Raw genomic sequence first — 14,218 nt, forward strand, 5'->3', positions numbered from 1 at the left:
GTTTTGTTCCAGATTGTTTAAATGAACCTTCATTCGTTACTTTGACATGTCACTTTCATGTACCTCATGATAAATAAAAAAATTGATACTTCCTCGTCTCAAAATATTATACCATTTTGGGATAGCGTGTCATTTTCAATTGTCTATATTTTCTAGTATGAATGTTAAAAAATATGCAATGTATAACTTGTTTGATAGATTTTAATTAGTTATATTAAACGAAGATTTCAAAATCATATAAAACTTTATAAATCGAAAGATATAAGCAATCTAAAATGACACACAGTCTCAAAAGAGTCTAACATTTGGAGACGGAGGGAGTATTAAACTTAATTAATCTGGCACCCCGAGTAGTTTACCAATAATTCATCTTACTAAAACTGATCTTGTTGTGCGGTACTGCGGTGTTATAAGATAAACAAGTCAAATTTGACCCAATAGTCAATGCCGTAACTTAGGGGTTTGCTCCTTCTACTACTTCAGGTTTCAAGACTTATTTTTATGTACCAATCAATACGAAGTTTTTACTCCATAATTTAATCGGACTCTGCTAGCGAGAATTGGAATGGGTCGCTAGAGATTAGTTGAGGTACGTGTAAATTGGCCCGACTTTTTGAAGCAAAAAGTTGGATATATATATGTGTGTGTGTGTTTTTTGGTGTTCCCGGAACCGCCCCGATATACATACATACATACATACATACATACACACACACTTTCTTGTTATGACGGTCAAGAGTGTTCTGTCTACTTATGCACACATCAACTGTTAGAGTTTTTCAAAATAAAAGAGTCGTCGATTTTGGTTTTGTAAAATTTCTTGTTTCCTTAGAATGCTTGTTTTCCACTTTGTGAGTTTTGTCCCACATTGGTAAGCTGAGAGATGTTGGAGTGATATATATTAGGAAACATTCCTAATATAAGTAACTAATGATCTAGTGTGGTGCAACCCTTTGGTGCGAAGCACCACACCGGCAGTGCCGGTACACACTCACGCGCGCGGCGTGGGCAGTGTGGCGTGGGCAGTGGTGCATTGTGGCGCTTTAGCGGCGCACTTTGCACTTAGCATCCGTGAGTCACACGGAGCGGTTCCGATCGGGTGCAACTCGAGCCTACGGGTGCGTTGGTTCGTAGAGTTGCGATCTCAATGGGTGCGTAGTGGCCTATAAATAGACCACTACTTAGCAGAATCCAGTGCTCATATAATATACACACATAATCCGAATTTCTCCCACATCTCTCTCTATATTTTCTAGCATTCACTCTGCGTTCTGTTTTGCTGCAGAAAATAGAACACAGTGGGTTCTCGGTTCTTATATTCGTTCAAGCAGATATTCTGTCCGTTTCGTTAGTGCAAACGAAAACGGAAAGAACTTCAAGTTCGGGCTTCGATTTATCTTGAAGGCAGGTTTGCTGTAACCCTTTGCATACCGGTATTGGTGGGAGCGAATACTGTCTTTAGGAAAGCGACATAGTCGTGACTCGAAGTGTATTTCAGCATTTGTGGAGGTTTCGCCAACAGTTCAGAATTGCAGCAGCCAATTTTTCCAACATCAACTAATTCCTGATCTTGTTAAAGGCAAATCATCCATGCCCGGACTCGAAAGAGTTGAACCATGGACAATTGTGCGGGGGGAGCGCACCCACCAACCACCCGAATAATTTATGTAGACTGATACAGAGGTGATCGAAGGGAGCTTCTTAACGGCCATCGGGCGAAACATGTTTAAATAAAAAATGATAAACAACTTGGATAAATTATTTAGAGTGATACAGAGGAGATTGGAAGGGAGCTTCTTAACAGCCATCGGGCGAAACTTTGTTTTCTGCCGCAGTTGATCATATATAATATATGTAGATATGTTGACCGCAAAGGGTGGCCTGGTGGTCAATATTTGAGATTTAAGGGTTGGTTAATTTCTAAGATCTCAAGTATGAAACCCATCTTAGGCGCCATAAACTCTTTTGAGGTCAACCCATACAGAGTTTTGCTTTGGCTTTAATTGGGGTTCTCACAAGGCAAGTGAAAGGTGGGACTGGCCCGAAAGACTAATCGAGGCACGAGGAAGGTGACCTGGACGCTTGAGTTAAAAAAAAGAGAATATATGTGATATGTCGTCCAAAAATATTCTGCTGGAGAGTATTATTGGGATTTACCGTTATGGTTAATTATATACTTCAACGATCAACATCACCGGATTCATTGACTTTTGAGAGATTGAGTAGAGCGTTCTCGGCCCATTATTCGTGTGTATATAGAGGGAGAGGGAGGAGAGAGAGGGGGAGTGATTGTGTTTGTGCTTTGTTCTACAAAGAGAAGTCAGTTTGGAGGAGAGAGAAAAAAGGTGGGACTCTCCTTAATTTGAGGGCTGTTGCTGCTTAAAAGGTGAGAAATCTATGCCCATTTTTTAATTACTTTCGTTACTGAAGTTATTTCAAATATGCTTACTGCTTAGATACATAAACACCTTTGGAGGCGGGTAAGATGTTTGAACCATTGAATGAATGAACAAAAATTACTAACAGACGAATGAAAATTGTCTCACGGAGCGGGCATGGTTAAAAGACGAAAAGTCGTTCTTATCACTGTATTTTTGCTATATTATGCTCGTGAGAGAGTATGAACATGGTTCTGTTCACTAGGCAATCTCAACGTGTGATGTGCACAGGACTGTGTAAAACCGTGTATCCTACAATACAACCACCACCTCGATTCGGAATTTTTTGTTTTAAGGACACCGTGTAATACAAGAGTCTAGGTTCGGTTTTGTTCATCAATCTGATTTGTAATTTATGTTCCTTGTTATTCTTTAATTTCAGAACTATAAGATGAGAAAGTTTCAATACTCGAGCCTAGATATTTTCCACTGTTAATTCTGTATAGTATTAGGCAGTTGTGAAATTCCTCTTGTACTGCTTTCCTTTTACGTACTGTTCTCCTTTAATGAACTGTTTTCTGCAAGCATTTATAAAATTCAATTTTGTTTTTTCTAGACTGGTTTTCCCTAACAATATTATGATACTCCTTGTGCATAAATTTTGACAAAACACTTCTTTAATATCCCTTTAATCAATCATCTATTTTTGAATTATCAAGTGGTCCTTGTAGAATTGTAGTCCAATTCAGTATCCAATTCGGCCAATCCAGCCTACCTAGAACATAATACATGAACAAGGTTCAAGTCTACCGGTCTGTTAAGATACAATAATTACTGCCACCTTTTGTGGGGTGGAACAAAATATCTCTCATTTCTCCTTCGAATTGATTCCGCCTTTTGGTTTCCAAAAAAATGTTGTTATGTTGCCTTAGATTTCTCCTTTAGATCCCTCATTTCATGCCCACTCACTCATCCAAATGTACCTAGGTACTTAAGCTCACTTTCCTTGCATCACTTTCAAATTCCTTTTAGTTTATCTTTGTATTGGGAATCATCTGATTTGGTGAATTACAATTGTACTTGCGGCATGGCTCAGGTATTATGAGGTTTTCGATTGCGAAAATGGTGGGTCGCAGTCCGCTGTTGCCACCAACTAGAAGATTCCGGCCGGACCTAGGCCAAAGCGCTCTCGCAACATTGAGGACCCGCTTTTTCACACTTTTCGTACTTGGGGTCTTGATTTTCACCTATGTCGCGGTGATTTATCAGCCCGAGGACCCTTTGTTCGGTTCTTCAACCAAGATCACAAGTTTTCTCACATCAACATCGAGTGCCACTTTTATATCGGATAAAACCATTGTCAAGACTGGTGAGGACTTCATGGTTCTAAGTCAGGCCGCGGTTCCTGATTCCATAAACATTGCAGATATTGATCGAGGCATGATGTCGGCCATCCTTAAGAAGAAAGATATGCATCCTGTTCTACCTACCGTTGGGGAAACAGTAAACGACTCTCTACCCGTTGGGGAAACAGAAAACACCGTTGAGGAAACAGCAAACGACTCTCTACCCGTGACTGTCGGGGAAACAGCAAACAACTCTCTACCCGTTGGGGAAACAGTAAACGACTCTCCACCCGCTGATGTATCAGAGGCTTCGTTTATCAGCAGGCGGTACTTGTTATACCATGGAGGCGGAGATAGATGCAAGAGCATGAGTCATTACCTCTGGAGTTTAATGTGTGCTTTGGGTGAAGCTCAGTACTTGAACCGGACACTGGTCATGGACACGAGTATTTGTCTGTCTTCGGTTTACACCTCATCGCACCAAGACGAAGAAAGGAAGGATTTCAGGTTCTACTTTGACTTCGACCATCTAAAAGAGTCGGGCTCCCTTCTAGACTCGAGACAATTCGCGTTCGATTGGACCAGATGGCACCGGAGAAATGGATTGAAACGAAAGGTCGTTAAGGATTCCCGAACGACTCCCACCAAGCTATCCTGGTTTGATGATGCTTTGGTCATGAGGAAGTTTGGCTCAAAGGACTCAGATAGTTATTGGTACAATGTGTGCAAAGCAGACAATGAATCGGTCGTGGAACCACCTTGGCATTCGGTACGGAGGTCTAAGCTGTTGAGGGACATAGCGTCCGCTATCACATCGAGGTTGAATTGGGATTTCGACTCGGTTCACGTAGAGAGAGGAGACAAGGCCAAGAACAAGGAGCTCTGGCCTAATCTTGATGCAGACACTTCACCCAAAGCCCTTCTCTCCAAGTTGACGGGAAAAATTGAAGACGGAAGGAGTGTGTATGTCGCAACGAATGAACCGGACACATCCTTCTTCGACCCGTTGAAAGAGAAATACAACACTCATTTCATCGACGAATATAAAGATCTATGGAGTGAGAAGAGCAAATGGTACAAGGAGATCACAAAGCTAACCGACGGGGTCCCTGTCGAATTCGATGGTTATATGAAGATCTCGGTCGATATGGAGGTTTTCTCGAGGGGAAAGAAGCAAATCGAGACTTTCAATGATCTCACTGAAGATTGCAAGGATGGAATTAAATCCTGCACCTCATGAGCCATCTAATCCCCTGAACTCGAGAAATTTGAAAACATCGGGTCTTACTACGTTCAGAAGTCGCAACAACACGTTGATGTAACTAACGTTGTATCGTTTCAATTTTATGGGATGCCCCCAAAGCAACATGTAGATAACGCTGTATAATGTAACGCAGATTGAAATTTATTCTCTTTCGGTTTATTGTTCTGTTGGAGGTGGAATTTGTATCTAACTGCGAGTGGTGGCTTACTCAATTGCAAAATCTTGGTTTGCTGGAAATGCAATTTCTTGGTACATTCATGGCTCGTGAATGTGTTCTTTCTTTTTTTCTCTTCCAAAAGGATAACTAGTACCATTCATAATCATCGGAAAAACAAACAAAAAGCATATTCATCTTTTAACAAGTTTTTCGGGTTTGGGGTTTTTTTGTCTTTGACCAGCGTTTGGCTCTTGGGTATCTATGGAAATTAAGTAATTTTAATTTCCTTGTGCCATTGTCCTTTTAATCTTTGTAATTTTTTAATTCGGAGATTAATAAAAGAAATTGCTGATCAAAAAAAGAAACAAAAAAAACAAAAAAAAACAAAGGCGTGGACAGCCACAACAGCGGATAGGCTTCCCAAATAGAAACACCTATCCTCCAAAACCCTTACAAGCCAAGCAATGAATCACACCATTAACAACACGCCTGATAAAACTATACTCCCAACACACATAAATAACATGACAATCCACTATCGGAAAACACCCATAAAGGGGAAGAAAACTTCCCGCAAAGGGAAGGAAACACTCCACAAGGAAGATCACAACGAACCATCGCGAAAGAAAAGAAGAATGAAAAGAGAACTGGAGAAATAAAACCTCTAGCCACCGTCAATGTCGCTGGAACTTGCAGCTCAGGATCGTGAATGTGTTTGAAGGGATCATTCGATTACCTATAGCATATGTTTTCGTTTTTCTAAAACGCAAAAATGAAGAAAACGTAAAATACTAGCTTGATCGAGTTTGTTTGCTTATCGTTTTTAAGAAGATGGCGAACCAAAACTGTCTTATTTGCTCAAAGTAAGCATCGTGTTCTTGATTCTGTTGGGTCAAAGGCCTACACGATCACCCTAAAACCATCAGTTTCGCATTTACTCCTGATGCTATTGGGCCAAAGGCCTATTAGCATCCCAAATCAATTGTCACGACAACACGATGCAATCAAAGGCAATCGTTTGTAATTTTTTGTTGTTGGTGGCCTATTCAAGTGCAAAAATGCTATATATATAACAGATATGTTCGCACATCGCAATTGTCCGACGCATGTGAGCTCCATATCAATTGCGGGGAACCCAAGTGCATCCAACGTTTTCTATACAATTGTATCCGGATCTGTACGCCTTCATATATCTGTATCCGCAAACATTTCTACTCGAGACTCTAGCACACTGGAACACGAGAAGAAATAAATACCCATTTGGAATGGTCATGTGGTTGTCCCATAATTTTAATGAGCCTCTATTTGGAATTCCGATCTTGAAGGAGTAGGAGACTCCCATAGCCCAATGATTTAATAATTAATAATTTCTCCACTCCTCTTCGTCAGTATTACTAGATATTGATATCTGAATTGTTTATGCTTTGTTTGGAAGTTGTGGAAGAGAAGGAAAAGGAAAAGGAAGGGAAAATGAAAAAATTTCCTCCTCCCCTGTTTGGATCCCTATGGTAGCGTTCGTGGTAGTGGTGGTGGTGTAGATGCTGAAGTGACAGTGATGGATGAATGATTTTAGGGTGATAATGTTAAAGGCGGAGGGGTGGTAGCTTGTATTCCGACGATAACATAGTGGTATGCTTTCTATCCCCATTTCATAGGTTAAAGTTTATTATTTTTATAGTTCAATTCCAGCATCTTCTACTATTTTTTAAAACCCTGTTTATCGATGTATGATTAATCTTTATTTGATTTAATATGAAAAAGATGTGAGCAATTTACCGAAATGCTTTGTTTTACGAACAATTGAGGGTAAAATGGTCATATCTTTTTATGTACAAATAAATTATGATCCAAAATACTTGGGTTAGAAAGTAGGCTCGACAATCTTTTTAACGGTTCAAACCACGCACAAATCAGAGTTCGGGAGTTTTCGGGACAAGGTTGCGAAGTTTGACATATTATGTAGTTTTTATGCGCCTCAGACGCAATGCTATGCTCCCCGGGCGCACTTCATTGCACCCCAAGCGCATATTTTCAGTTCACAAATAGCCAGATTTTGCGATCTTGCCACACGCACTCCCGAATTCCAATTTGGACGTGGTTTGAACCATTAAAAAGCTTGTCAAATCTACTTTCTAACCCAAGTAATTTAAATCCTAATATGTTTGTACACACAAAGATATGTCCATTTTACCCTCAGTTGGTCAAAAATAAAATTATTTCGATAAAACGCTCACATCTCTCTCATTTTAAATCGGATGAAGACTTAATATATATTGATAAAGAGGGTTTTCAAAATACTATAAGATGGTTGAATCCATCGATAAAAATAATAAACTTTGGTTTATCAAAAGAGGGTATAAAGAAGGCCACTACAAATATTATCGGAATATTAGCTACCACCCCTCCACCTTTAACATTATGATCCTAAAACCATTCATTCACCACCGTCACTTCACCATTGACACCAACATCACTGCACCACCACTACCACCAACAGTACCACGATCATTGCATGAAGTGTATTTATGTTGTAGGGTTAAGTTTAGCGTTTTACCGAAATGCTTTGTTTTTCGAATAACGGAGGGTAAAATGGTCATATCTTTTTATGTACAAAAAAAATAGGATCCAAACTACTTGGGTTAGAAAGTAGGCTCGACAAGCTTTTTAACGGTTCAAATCACGCACAAATCAGAGTTCGGGAATGTTCGGGACAGGGCTGCGAAGTTTGACATGTTATGTAGTTTTTATGCGCCTCAGGCGCAAAGCTATGCTCTCCAGGCGCCCTTCATTGCGCCCCGGGCGCATCCTTTAAGGTCACAAACGGCCAGATTTTACGGTCTTACCACACGCACTCCCAAACTCCAAGTTGGACGTGGTTTGAATCGTTAAAAAACTTATCAAATCTACTTTCTAACCCAAGTAATTTGGATCCTAATATGTTTGTACACAAAAAGATATGACCATTTTTCCCTCAGTTGGTGAAAAAACAAATTATTTCGGTAAAACGCTCACATCTCTCTCATTTTAAATCGGATGAAGACTTAATATATATTGATAAAGAGGGTTTTCAAAATACTATAAGATGGTCGAATCCATCCATAAAAATAATAAACTTTGGTTTATGAAAAGAGGGTATAAAGCAGGACACTACAAATATCATCGAAATACTAGCTACCCCCTCCACCTTTAACATTATGACCCTAAAACCATTCATTCACCACCGCCACTTCACCATCTACACCAACATCACCGCACCACCACTACCACCAACGCTATCATGACCATTGCATGAAGTGTATTTATGTTGTAGAGTTAAGTTTAGCATTTTACTGAAATGCTTTGTTTTTCGAACAACTGAGGGTAAAATAATCATATTTTTTTATTGACAAATAAATTACAATCCAAAATAATTGGGTTAGAAAGTAGGCTCGACAAGCTTTTTAACGGTTCAAACCATGCACAAATCAGAGTTCAGGAGTGTTCGCGACAAGGCTACGAAGTTTGACATATTATGTCATTTTTATACGCCTCGGGCGCAATGATATGCTCCCCAGGCACACTTCATTGTGCCCCAGCCGCATCCTTTCTGTTCACAAACGGCCAGAATTTGCGGTCTTGCCACACGCACTCCTGAATTCCATTTTGAACGTGGTTTGAACCGTTAAAAAGCTTGTCAAATCTACTTTCCAACCCAAGTAATTTGGATCCTAATTTGTTTGTCCACAAAAAAATATGACCATTTTACCCTCTGTTGGTCGAAAAATAAATTAGTCCCTCCGTCCCGATTTGTTTGTCTCCATTTTGAATTTTTGAGAGCGTTTGACCTCTCAAAGAATTGTCTATATTTTTTAATTTGTAATATTTTTAAAATTCAATATGGATCTTGTTTGATAGATCTCAACTAGTTTTACTATACAAAATCTTCAAAATCAAAAAAACATTATAAAATGTAAGATATCAGTATATTTTTAAAAGACACGAATTTCGATAATTGGACAAACAAATTAAGATGGAGGGAGTATTCACTACAAGAAAAATGAAAATTAGTGACGAAAAAGTGGCGACGAAATTTAATTTTGTCACTAAATGAGTATATTTGGCGACGAAAAAATAAATTCGTCACTATTTTGATAACTTTCGTGACGAAATAATTTCGTCACCAATTACGCCTGTTTAGCGACGAAAAAAATATTTTCGTCACTAAAGGTACCCATTTGGCGATAAAATACATTTTTCGTTGCCAAAAGCTTAAAAAAGGTGACAAAATTATTTTTCGTCGCCAAAGATAATCATTTGGTGACAAAAAATATATTTCGTCGCCAAATGTGAGCAATTTAGTAACGAAATATTTTTTTCGTCACCAAATGCTTAACTTTGGTGACGAAAAATAATTTCGTCACCATTTTAACGCGTTCAGAGACAAAAAAAATATTTCGTTGTCAAATGGGTACCTTTCGTGACGAAATTTATGAATTGCGCTTTGTCACTAAATGTATTTCGGACATAACTCTTTACTAAAATCTCCGATTGAGATAATTCAAATTGGGTTTGGACAATAACTCAATTGCCTACAACTTTCATGTTTAGCAAAATTGCTAATTTTAATGTTTAAAGGTCCAAAATTACATTCGAAATATATTTTCATGTTAAACATATGTGTTATATATTAGATATTTCAAATATTTACTGAAAAGTGTGTGTAGTGCAGTTGGTTGAAGCTTGCGCTAAAAACTCAAGGGACTCGGGTTCGAAACCTAGCAGGAGCAAGAAAGATGGATTTTTTTTCCCATATGAAAACATCTTTCGCAACGAAAAATTTCGTCACCGATTTCTTATATTAGTGACAAAAAATTTCGTCACCAATGTGTCCCATCGGTGACGAATTTTTTCATCGTCAAAAAGCACAATAAGTGAGGAAAAAAATTTCGTCACCAATTATTCACTTTTTGGTGACGAAATATATCGTCATCAAAAGGCACTATATATAGGTGACGAAAAATAAATTTCGTCACCTATATTATTTGTGACGAAAAACATGCAATTTGTGACGATTTTCATTCGTCACCCAATTGAATTTTTCTTGTAGTGATTTCCGTAAAACGCTCACATCTCCCTCATTTAAATCGGATGAAGACTTAATATGTATCGATAAAGAAGGTTTTCGAAATACTATAAAATGGTCGAATCCATCCATAAAAATAATAAACTTTGGTTTTTGAGAAGAGGGTATAAAGCAGGACATTACAAATATCATCGGAATACTAGCTACCACCCCTCCACCTTAACATTATGACCCTAAAACCATTCATTCACCACCGTCACTTAACCATGTACACCAACATCACTGCACCACCACTACCACCAAGGCTACCACGACCATTGCATGAAGTGTATTTATGTTGTAGGGTTAAGTTTAGCGTTTTACCGAAATAATTTATTTTTCAAACAACTGATGGTAAAATGATCATATCTTTTGATGTGGAAAAAAAATAAGATCCAAACTACTTGGGTTAGAAAGTAGACTTGAAAAGATTTTTAACGGTTCAAACCATGCACAAATTGGAGTTCGGGAGTGTTCGGGACAAGGCTACGAAGTTCGACATATTATGTTGTTTTTATGCGCCTCATGCGCAATGCTATGCTCCCCAGGCGCACTTCATTGCGCCCCGGGCGCATCCTTTCAGTTCACAAATGGCCAGATTTTGCGGTCTTGCCACACGCACTCCCAAACTCCAATTTGAACGTGGTTTGAACCATTAAAAAATTTGTGAAATCTACTTTCTAACCCAAGTAATTTGGATCCTAATTTGTTTGTACACAAAAAGATATGACCATTTAACCTCAGTTGATCAAAAAATAAATTATTTCGGTAAAACGCTCACATCTCCCTCATTTTAAATCAAATGAAGACTTAATATATATCGATAAAGAGGGTTTTCAAAATACTATAAGATGGTCGAACCCATCCATAAAAATAATAAACTTTTGTTTATGAAAATAGGGTATAAAGCAGGCCACTACAAATATCATCGAAATACTAGCTACCACCCCTCCACCTTTAACATTATGACCCTAAAACCAATCATTCACCACCGTCACTTCACCATCTAAACCAACATCGCTGCACCACAACTACCACCAAGGCTACCACGACCATTGCATGAAGTGTATTTATGTTGTAGGGTTAAGTTTAGCGTTTTACGGAAATAATTTATTTTTCGACCAACTGAGGGTAAAATGGTCATATTTTTTTTGTGGACAAACAAATTAGGATCCAAATTACTTGGGTTAGAAAGTAGATTTGACAAGCTTTTTAACGGTTCAAACCACGTCCAAATTGGAATTCGAGAGTGCGTGTGACTAGACCGCCAATTCTGGCCGTTTGTGAACATAAAGGATGCGTCCGGGGCGCAATGAAGATATGATGATTCTTTGGTCATGAGGAAGTTTGGCTCAAAGGACTCAGATAGTTATTGGTACAATGTGTGCAAAGCAGACAATGAATCGGTCGTGGAACCACCTTGGCGTTCGGTACGGAGGTCTAAGCTGTTGAGGGACATAGCGTCCGCTATCACATCGAGGTTGAATTGGGATTTCGACTCGGTTCACGTAGAGAGAGGAGACAAGGCCAAGAACAAGGAGCTCTGGCCTAATCTTGATGAAGACACTTCACCCAAAGCCCTTCTCTCCAAGTTGACGGGAAAAATTGAAGACGGAAGGAGTGTGTATGTCGCAACGAATGAACCGGACACATCCTTCTTTGACCTGTTGAAAGAGAAATACAACACTCATTTCATCGACGAATATAAAGATCTATGGAGTGAGAAGAGCAAATGGTACAAGGAGATCACAAAGCTAACCGACGGGTTCCCTGTCAAATTCCATGGTTATATGAAGATCTCGGTCGATATGGAGGTTTTCTCGAGGGGAAAGAAGCAAATCGAGACTTTCAATGATCTCACTGAAGATTACAAGGATGGAAGTAAATCCTGCACCTCATGAGCCATCTAATCGCTGAACTCGAGAAATTTGAAAACATCGGGTCTTCTACGTTCAGAAGTCGCAACACGTTGATGTAACTAACGCTGTATCGTTACAATTTTATCGGATGCCCTCGGGACATGTAGATAACGCTGTATAATGTAATGCAGATTGAAATTTATTCCCTTTTTATTCTTCTGTTGGAGGTGGAATTTGTATCTAACTATGACTGGTGGCTTACTCAATTGCAAAATCTTGGTTTGTTGGAAATGCAATTTCTTGGTACATTCATGGCTCGTGAATGTGTTCTTTCTTTTTTTCTCTTCCAAAAGGATAACTAGTACCATTCATGATTATCGGAAAAAGAAACAAAAAGCATATTCATCTTCTAACAAGTTTTTCGGGTTTGGGGTGTTTTTTTTGGTTTTTGACCAGCGTTTGGGTCTCGGGCCTATGGAGATTGGGTAATTTTAATTTTCTTGTGCCCTTGTCCTTTTAATCTTCATAATTTTTGAATTCGAAGATTAATAAAAAAAATTTGCTTATCAATAAAGAAACAAAACAAAGGTGAGGACAGCCACCACAGCGGATAGGCTTCCCAAATAGAAACACCTACCCTCCAAAACCCTTACAAGCGAATCACACCATTAACAACTTGCTTGATAAAACTAAACTCCCAACACACATAAATAACATGCCAATCCACCATCGGAAAACACCCATAAAGGGGAAGAAAACTTCCCGCAAAGGGGAGGAAACACTCCACAAGGGAGATCACAACGAACCATTGCTAAAAAAAAGAAGAATGAAAAGAGAACTAGAGAAATGAAACTTCCAGCCACCGTCAATGTTGCCGGAACTCGCAGCCCAGGATCGTGAATGTGTTTCAAGGGATCGTTCGATTACCTATAGCATATGTTTTCGTTTTTCTGATACGCGAAAATGAAGAAAACGTAAAATATAGCATATGTTTTCGTTTTTCTGATACGCGAAAATGAAGAAAACGTAAAATACTCGACGACATTGATCTAGCATAAGGAAACAAGACAAGTAACTTGCAATTTTGCAAAACTATCTTATAATTTGCTGAGAGTAAGCAAATGAAGAAGATGGCGAACTAAAACGAGCTCTAACTTGGTGAGTAAGCAAATTAAGAAGATGGCGAACCAAAACTATCTTATTTGCTCAAAGTAAGCATCGTGTTCCTGATGCTGATGGGTCAAAGGTCTACACGATCAGTCGATCACCCTAGAACCATTAGTTTCGCATTTACTCCTAATGCTATTGGACCAAAGGCCTGTTAGCATCCCAAATCAATTGGCACGACAACGCGATTCAATCAAAGGCAATCGTTTGTAATTTTTTGTCGTTGGTGGCCTATTCAAGTGCAAAATTGCTATATATATACACAAAAAGGCGAAAATGTATAGATTTGCAAACAGATATGTTTGCACATCGCAATCGTCCGACGCGTGTGAGCTCCATATCAACTGCGGGGAACCCATGTGCATTCAACGTTTTCAATACAACTGTATCCGGATCTGTACGCCTTCATCTATATCTGCAAACATTTCTACTCTAGACACTAGCACACTGGGACACGAGAAGAAATAAAGACCCATTTGAAATGGTCATGTGGTTGTCCCATAATTTTAATGAGCCTCTATTTGGAATTCCGATCTTGAAGGAGTAGAAGACTCCCACATCCCAATGATTTAATAATTAATAATTTCTCCACTCCTCTTCGTCAGTATTACTAGATATTGATATCTGGATTGTTTATGCTTTGTTTGGAAGTTGTGGAAGGGAAGGAAAAGGAAGGGAAAATGAAAAAATTTCCTCCTCCCCTGTTTGGATCCCTATGGTAGCGTTCGTGGTGTAGATGGTGAAGTGACGGTGGTGGATGAATGATTTTAGGGTGATAATGTTAAAGGGGGAGAGGCGGTAGCTTGTATTCCGACGATAATAAAGTGGTATGCTTTCTATCCAATTTTCATAGGTTAAAGTTTATTACTCCCTCCGTCCCTAAATAAGTGTCCGGCGCGCAAAACTAGGCCTTCAAAAAGATGCATTTGTTTCGTTAAAAAAATTA

The 14,218-nt window shown here is 38.9% G+C and overlaps 1 protein-coding gene across 1 annotated transcript; it reads left to right on the top strand.

Annotated features, from left to right (window-relative positions):
• The first annotated feature begins 2,947 nt into the window (after nt 1-2,947).
• Nucleotides 2,948-5,146, top strand: LOC131323453 (uncharacterized). Its single transcript, XM_058355259.1, has one exon. It carries the CDS (start codon nt 3,480-3,482, stop codon nt 4,962-4,964), a length of 1,485 nt encoding a protein of 494 aa, XP_058211242.1. The 5' UTR covers nt 2,948-3,479; the 3' UTR covers nt 4,965-5,146.
• Nucleotides 5,147-14,218: the final 9,072 nt, after the last annotated feature.

This window comes from Rhododendron vialii, chromosome 4a (assembly GCF_030253575.1).
Source record: "Rhododendron vialii isolate Sample 1 chromosome 4a, ASM3025357v1".
Classification (NCBI taxonomy): Eukaryota; Viridiplantae; Streptophyta; class Magnoliopsida; order Ericales; family Ericaceae; genus Rhododendron; species Rhododendron vialii.

Coding starts and splice junctions, on each gene's coding strand:
- LOC131323453 (XM_058355259.1), top strand. CDS start 3,480: ATGAGGTTTTCGATTGCGAAAATGGTGGGTCGCAGTCCGCTGTTGCCA.